Genomic DNA, 7,943 nt, shown 5'->3' with positions numbered 1-7,943 from the left:
CTGTGGTAAACTACTCACGCTTCATCGGAAGGGCAATAGAATTGATGTAGAAGCCCTCCGTGATCGAATCCCCCTCCGAAAGGATGCCGGAAAAGGCCCCAAGATGGGATCTCACGGGAACAGAAGGTTGCGGCGGTGGAAAAGCGTTTTCGTGGATGCTTCTGGTGGTTTGGGAATATGTGAATATTTAGGGCCAAGAGTAAGGTCAGAGGAGTCCGGAGGAGGCGGCAAGGGAGGGGGTGCGCCCTACCCCCCTGGGCGCGCCCTCCCCCTTTGCCGCCACCTGGCGGCTCTTCTGACTTCATCTCCAAGTCTTCGGGGTGTCTTCTGGTCCAAGAAAAATCATCGCGAAAGTTTTATTCCGTTTGCACTTCGTTTGGTATTCCTTTTCTGCGAAGCTCAAAAATAAAGAAAAAACAGAAACTGGCACTCGGCTCTAGGTTAATAAGTTAGTCCCAAAAATAATATAAAATAGCATATTAATGCGTATAAAACATCCAATACAGATAATATAATAGATAATATAATAGTGTGGAACAATCAAAAATTATAGATACGTTGGAGACGTATCATCGTGCTATTTTCCGTCCTCACGGGAGCCTTCTTTCTATTGGGTTCTCTTCCTCGTGGCAGTAGAGGCGGCGTTGGAGGCCGCCTGGGCCGCGCAGGGAACTCCGGCGGTGCGGTGGCAGTGCCCTGTGGTAGCAGCGAGGTTCGGCAGTGCGACGGCAGCGACCGGCATTCCAGCGAATAAAATAAGGAGAGAGAGAGAGAGAGAGAGAGAGGTGAGTGGGTGACAGGTGAGCCAGGTCCAGACACAGACGGACGAGAGGGACATAGAAAAACATACGCTTTATGTCCGCCTCCGATCCAAATGTGACCCAAATTTAAGACGGAAATGTGTCCGAACGACACAAAATGAAAGTAGGTCTCTACGCTGGGTTGTGGTTTTTTGTCCACACGGACGAGATGAGTCACCGCGTTAGAGTTGCTCTTAGGCATAGGTTGTGGTGCAACATAAGTCCAGACGAGCCGGGAGGTTATGAAATGCTATGCCCTATGAAAGGAGTGTTGGGTGATCAAATGTTTGTCTAGTCTTTGTTGTAGAACCTCCAGGAGCCCCATATCCTGTGTTTGAATTTATACATTATGATTGACAAGGAATGTGTTGTTGATACATTCTAGGTAGAACAGAACTCAGGAAGTTCCCATTTTGAGGATAAATTTGTTTTACTTGTACTTTGGTACCTAGCATGTAAAATTCTGCCTAAAGAAACAAAGCTCAAAGTTGTAATGTAGACCGTGAACCCATATATTGCTAGATAATCAGTGAGTAAAGCAGAATACTAGGGAAAGGTTCAGTGCGAAGCAGAGTACCGGTTCACTAGGGAATAAAACTTGGTTCAGTTCAAAGCAGAGTACTAGTAGTTCACTAGGGAAATAATAAAATGGTTCAGCTCAAAGCAGAATGAAGCTGGCAGAGAGTGCAAATATTACAGAATACTAGCAGTACTAATGTGAATCCAAGGTTCAAATCTGATTGTTAGGCACGGAGGAATACACCACCCTCTCCGTCCACAACCGTGATAGCTTGGTGGTAACATACTCACGCAGGGGATCCTTCGGCCTGGTTAATCGCAGCAGCAACAGCAGCTCCTTCGGCCTGGTCAATCACAGCAGCAGCAGCTCCTTCGGCCTGGTCAATCGCAGCAGCAGCAGCAGCTCCGTTGGCCTGGGGAAGCTGGCCCTCCGCTGGGGGGATGGCAGGGGGAATCACACCTCCAGCGGCCATGGCATTCTCAGCGATGCCCTGGAGAAGAGGATCATCAGCTGGGGCAATGACAGGGGGAATCACAACTCCAGCGGCCACGGCAATCCCAGCGTTGGCCGGGGGTATCACAACTCCAGCAGCCACGTCAATCCCATCGTTTGCTGGGGGAATCACAACTCCAGCGGCCACGGCAATCCCATCGTTGGCTGGGGGAATCACAGGGGGAATCACAACTCCAGCGGCCACGGCAATCCCAGCGTTGGGCTGGAGAAGAGGGTCGTCGGCCGGGGGAATGACAGGTGGGAGGGGATTCACACCTCCGCCGGGCATTTCAATCCCAGCGTTGGCCTCGAGAATCGGCGCATTCCGGTACCTGACCCAAAGGAAAGCCTGGTAACCAGTGGCAAGCACACCCACAATACTGGCCGACTGCAACACAATATCAGTCAGGAACATGGGTCAGTAACTACTAGGAAGAAACACATAAGTGTAAACGAACATCAATCTAGCTGTAACTACTAGGAACAGAAGCATTCGCAAACCAAAACCACTCACTAGAACGAATGCGTCAAACGTCGGCAGGGCGGCGTAGACGAGCCAGATCAATGCGTTGAAGAGGTACGTAAAGGACATCTCTAATCCATCGACGTCGTGGGTTCTGTATGCTCGGACCTGCACAGCACAATATACTTAGACAACAATTGTGACAATGGATCAAGCTTAAACACAACATACTCCGATAGCAATTGCGTGCACTCAAGTCCGACGCGTATGTATAAGAGATCTCAATGTGGGAGCGGCGCCTACCGTCTGGTCCATGGTAGAGAGGTACATCAAGACGGCTGTCCCCAAGCCAAGGCCGCCGAAAACTTGATCCCTCTTTTCGGCGTTACGCCCGTGACTGAAGACCGTGAGCTGAAGGGACACCAGCAACGCGAGGAAGGCACCTTGGACGACAGCCATGGCCACCGCCACTTGGCGTCTCCAGCCTTGGGCGTAGTAGATGTAAACGGCGCAGTAGATGGCCTCGACAAGAAATGCAATGCCATTGATAGTGGCCACTGGCCGGTCACTCCTGTTGTACCCATAGAAGACAAACGAAGCAGCGTTCATCCAGGTGGAAACGTAGGGCAGTACAGTTCGCTGGCCGACGTCCAGGGCCTCCTTGATGTGGCGAAAAACCATGCAGCTGGAACAAGCAAAGCATACGAGATCGATCAAGCAATGAAAGAGAGAGATGGCATATATGAACAGTAGTCATGAGATCGCATATAAACAGAGGAACAGGTATATATAGGTACTTGAACTACCAAAAGGTAGTATAACATTTAGGAAAGGGAGTAGTACGAACTGGATTTGGTGGTAGAAACAAGGTGTTTTTCAGAGGAAAATATACTGCAAGCACTTAAACAGAGAGAGAGGAACAACTAGTAGTACGTACTAGGATTTTGCCGTATGTTGACTGCACATACATACGAGACGCATGAACTCTAACATCCCGATCACCATGGCGGCGACCGACGGCTAGATCACAAGATAGGACGACGGGTCCCTCAACTTACACGACCACGGTCAGAGATCCAATACAGGTCTAGGTCTGAACCCCACGCTCCCGATCACCACGGCGACCTGCAGCTAGAGCAGGAGAGCTCGTCGTATGCCAAAACTTAGGGCTCCTTTGATTCAAAGGATTTGCATAGGAATTTTGGAGGATTAAAATCCTTAGGAATTTTTTCTATGTTGGTTGTTTGATTCACAGGTTTGAATCCTATAGGAATTTTTTCTAAGGAATTTTTTGTACTACTTCCCGTAGGATTTCTAGCATCCACTCAAACCTCTTTGAAAGAATCCTTTGTTTTTCCTATGATGCAATCAAACAACCGAAAATCCTATAGGATTGAGATGAGCATGACATTCTAATCCTATATTTTTCCTATTCCCATGTTTTTACAATCCCACGAATCAAAGAGGCCCTTACACGGGAACGGGATCCTGGCGGCCAGACAAGCATTAAAGAAGCCAAAATTACACTTGACAAGCTCACAAGGCACACTACGGAGGTACTCGTCGTTGCTCTGCAAAGGGCCTCGGGCTGTACGATTAAGGAACAGAGTGCAAGTCTTAGGTGCGGACGTTGCCGCCGGCCAACGGGGGCAAGAACATGGACGAGTGGAGGCAAAAAAATCCTACTCTACAAAATCCTAGGACAAAAAAAATCCTACTTAATAGTAGTAGATCCTAGAACAAAATATTCTAGGCAGCGTCTCGATTTAGTGCAAAAAGTTTCCTAGAACAAAGCAGCCACGCACGATGTAGATCGAACGATTCGAAACAAGGGGATATATACAGGGTACACGGGAGATGCTGGATTCATAGAAACAGTTGGCAAATCGTAGAAAAAAAAGGGCTTTTTTTACCAGCCACTTAAACAGGGGAAAAATGAGATCGCCGCCCTGCAGGCAGCTGAATAAGACAAGCGCACGCAGCACAAGCAGAATAAAACGCAAAACACAAGCAGGAAAGAACCAAGCGAATCCCAAACACGGCCTACACGAGAATGGATGCCCGGCCGTTCGGCGGTCTCCCGAGAACGTACGAGGAGGAATGCATGCGAAGGGAGACGAGTTTACTCACATCGGTAGGAAGACGAGGATGCCGACGGCGACGTCCCCCAGGATCCCAATGCCTTGTTTCGCTGCATGCGCGTCCACCATGGTGCTGGCTCTGGCTCTGGCTGCTCCGGCAGAGAGAGAGAGGGTAAGCGGCGGGGAAGAGAGGGTGGCGGAGAGTTCTTGGCAGCCTCTTCTTCTTGCAAGCTGCGCTCCCTTTTTATTGTGGGGGGTGGTCAAGACACGCAGGAGCCCATTTTTTGCAATTCAAACTACACCTCTGTCATTTCTCTGATTTTTTGCCTTTCTTTTGGCTGGGCCATGCATGCTCTACCTGTGTCACCCGATACGCACGTACTGTACTGGTCTAGTGGAAAAAGCAGTCGTCCCACCGGACCATGACCAGCACCTAATTTGAATGGATTGCGATTATTACCACACTGTAAGGGCACGAGCACAAATAAATTAGCGCATGCATGGTGAAACAACTAATCAGATTTGCAAGCAAGTAGCTAGCTAGCTACACGTCATCAACATGCATCTAATTTAACCTAGTTTATACAAGCTTCTTCTAGTTACAAAGACCACAGAAATGGATGCTAAGCTACGCACAGAGCAGCTGCTACCTTCAGGTTAATTAATTGAACAAATGTGTTACAAGTGTCCACGCCTTCTCAAAGAACTTTAATGTAATATTACCGCGTGTACTATTTCAAAATAAATAATCACGTATTTGTCAAAAACCCAATATATGTTTTTCATAGAAAATAAGAGGAAAGACAAAAGAAAGAAAAACAATAAGAAGAAAAGGAGAGAAATAAATATATACTCCCTCCATCCCACAATATAAGATGGTTTTACAAGCTAAAACAACTTGCAAAAATATCTTATATTATGGGACGGAGGGAGTATAAAAGAAACATAAAACTGAACAAAAAATAAAAAAATTGAAGAAAAAATGGCGTACATCAGTTAGCTTGGAAAAGCCAGATACGGAGGAAAACTGCGGAACTAAACAAATGCGGGCACTACGGGTCGGCCAGGTGAAGACTGGATCAGATCACCCTCTTGGCTGCCGTTGGGTAGTGCACACGACAGACGTGCGATCTCTACCCGCGTAGTGCATTCGTTTGCAACATTGACCGTGTTACGCTCGAGCCTTTGCAACACGAGCTTTGTTGCGCTCCCAACAAAATGTTATGTGCCAGATCATCGTCCTTTGCACATTGAGTGTGCGCTCAGGCCTTTACAACTTGAGATTTGTTGCACTCCTAACTATCTGTTATGTGCCAGATCATCGTCCTTTGCACATTGAGTGTGCGCTTGGGCCTTTACAACTTGAGATTTGTTGCACTCCTAATGAACTGTTATGTGCCAGATCATCACCATTTGCAACACTGAGTGAGTTGTGCTCAAGCCATTGCAACATAGCCTTCTTTCAAACTACTATGTGTTAGATCTTCGCTTGTGTCAGTGCAACCGTCTGCAACATTGAGTATGTTGTGCTTTTGCCTTTACAACACAAGCCTTTTGCGCTCCCGTCAAACCATTATGTGGCACCTGAGCGACGTCGCTGGTTGTTTAAAAGCAGTTGGCCACATGTGTTTGCAACAAGGCCTATGTTTCAAACTGGGTGGTCGTACTAGTGCAAAATGCTTATAGGGAATCTACATTAGTAGCGCGCCAATAAAGAACACACCACTGGTATTTTCCAAAAATATATGTGGCATGCCAAAACTACTCCGCTCAACCAATAACAGACTACTAGTGTTGTGCCCTCAGTATAGCACCCCGCTAGTGTGTGAGATCCAGTAGCATGAGCAGGCATAAGTTAGTAGTGATGCGGCCACTTAAGGACATGCCACCGGTGCTGTCACTACTACTGGTGTGATCGATAAACTAACACGGCAACAATACTAGCAACTATTAGTGGCATGTTTTCTTTATGCCACACCACTAGTGATGTACATACTAGTGGTGTGACAATGGGACATCACGCCGCTAGTCGGGAACACCAATAATTGAGCTTGGACATCTTCTTTCTTCCTCCTCTCCCTTCAATTCTTTCTCCCCTTTGTCTTCTTCCTCTCTCCTTTCACTTCTCCCTCTACTCTCTTAGCTTTTCTTCACTATATAGCTCAATCTCCCTCTTCTCTTCCTACTCCAAACACCTTCACTTTCGAATCCCTCCTCACTTCTTTTCTCCCCCTTCCCTTCTTTCTTACTCTCCTAGCTATATTACTAGAAATAGACCCATTGGAGCTTCGAGATGCGCCATGAGCCCCGCGCGCGAGCACAAGTCAGCTGAGGATGCCGGAATATTGGGGCTCCGCTGCCGTGGTCGAGCTCCCTGCCTCTCCATTTTCTCGACCTTGAGATCCCATCGTGGCCCAGGCAGCCGTGTCTGACAAATCATCGCGTTGCAGCAGCGTGTTCGTCGGACCCGGCGGCATATCGTACACCACCAGCATCGAAGCCCCTTAGAATCTGGCGAACCCACACCCTCTCTCCTTTGTGGATGCCAATGCCCTCTTTGCTAAGAGAACCTCGTACACACTAAGGAATCCAAAAATGGGAGTTTTTCATATGGGTTGGCCATGGAACAAAGGTATAATAGAAAATATCTCTCTGTTAGCAATTTGACATACTCCCTCCATCCAAATATACAAGGCATAATACGTTTTTTTGAGGTTACCTTTGACCATGGGTTAGAGTAATAATGTATGACATCTCATGTATACCGTCAAATTCATATGTGATAGGAGTTTCTAATGATATATTTTTTTATATCATACATTGCATGTATTATTAATCTTAGCAATGGTCAACGGCAGCCTTGAAAACATATTAGGCCCTATATATTAGGATGGAGGGAGTACAAATATCATTACTCACATCATTGTATACACACACATGCAGAAATGAGTCTCTTGCCACACATCGGTATGGGTCAATCTCGTAATGAAATGCGTAAGCGGGCTGCTTGAGTACTTCTATGGATCACCGAAACAACTAGATGTGATGCAAGTCAAAATTGATGAGTTGCAAGCCGAAAACAACAAAATTCGAGACCAGATAAGGAAATTCAATAAGTTATGATGTGCACTTATGATTGGGCTCGAACTCCCAGTTAGATCGATAGCAGCATTTCTTCTTGTGGGAGTCATTGCAGGGATGAATTTCTTATTTAGATAATTAGGTAGATTAACAATTAACAGTTATTTTTTAACCTGAGCTATTATATTTTCTTAGTAATATGTACCTAAATCACTATATAGCAGCAATATATCTTCTAGTTTAGGCAATTACCTAGATCAAGTAACAATTAGGAGTTATTGTTTAGCCTTGAACTATTATGGTTTGTTAGTAATGTCTATCCTGGATCAGTAGTAGCTTCCTACGCGATTGATTTTTTTAAAGTAGCAAATACCGTATTGGCCACATGTGCTTGTATCAAGGCCCATGTTGCAAACTAGGTTGTCGGTCCTTGTTGCGCTGTGTTCCGTATGATCAAAATCGGATTGGAAGACAACGGAAATGGCCAATGCACGTCAAGTCATCAG

At 46.4% G+C, this 7,943-nt stretch overlaps 1 protein-coding gene across 1 annotated transcript; it reads right to left on the bottom strand.

The window, feature by feature from the left end:
• Window positions 1-1,480: 1,480 nt before the first annotated feature.
• On the bottom strand, window positions 1,481-4,560 carry LOC125548548 (bidirectional sugar transporter SWEET5-like). The gene is made up of 4 exons (XM_048712123.2): window positions 4,406-4,560; window positions 2,579-2,960; window positions 2,327-2,443; window positions 1,481-2,200 (listed from the first exon to the last, which is right to left on the bottom strand). The coding sequence occupies exons 1-4, from the start codon at window positions 4,483-4,485 to the stop codon at window positions 1,607-1,609; spliced, it is 1,173 nt and encodes a 390-aa protein (XP_048568080.2). The 5' UTR covers window positions 4,486-4,560; the 3' UTR covers window positions 1,481-1,606.
• Window positions 4,561-7,943: the final 3,383 nt, after the last annotated feature.

Source organism: Triticum urartu, chromosome 3A (assembly GCF_056163025.1).
Source record: "Triticum urartu cultivar PI428250 chromosome 3A, HENAU_Tu73, whole genome shotgun sequence".
Lineage (NCBI taxonomy): Eukaryota > Viridiplantae > Streptophyta > Magnoliopsida > Poales > Poaceae > Triticum > Triticum urartu.
This window is presented reverse-complemented; position numbering and strand designations above follow the sequence as displayed.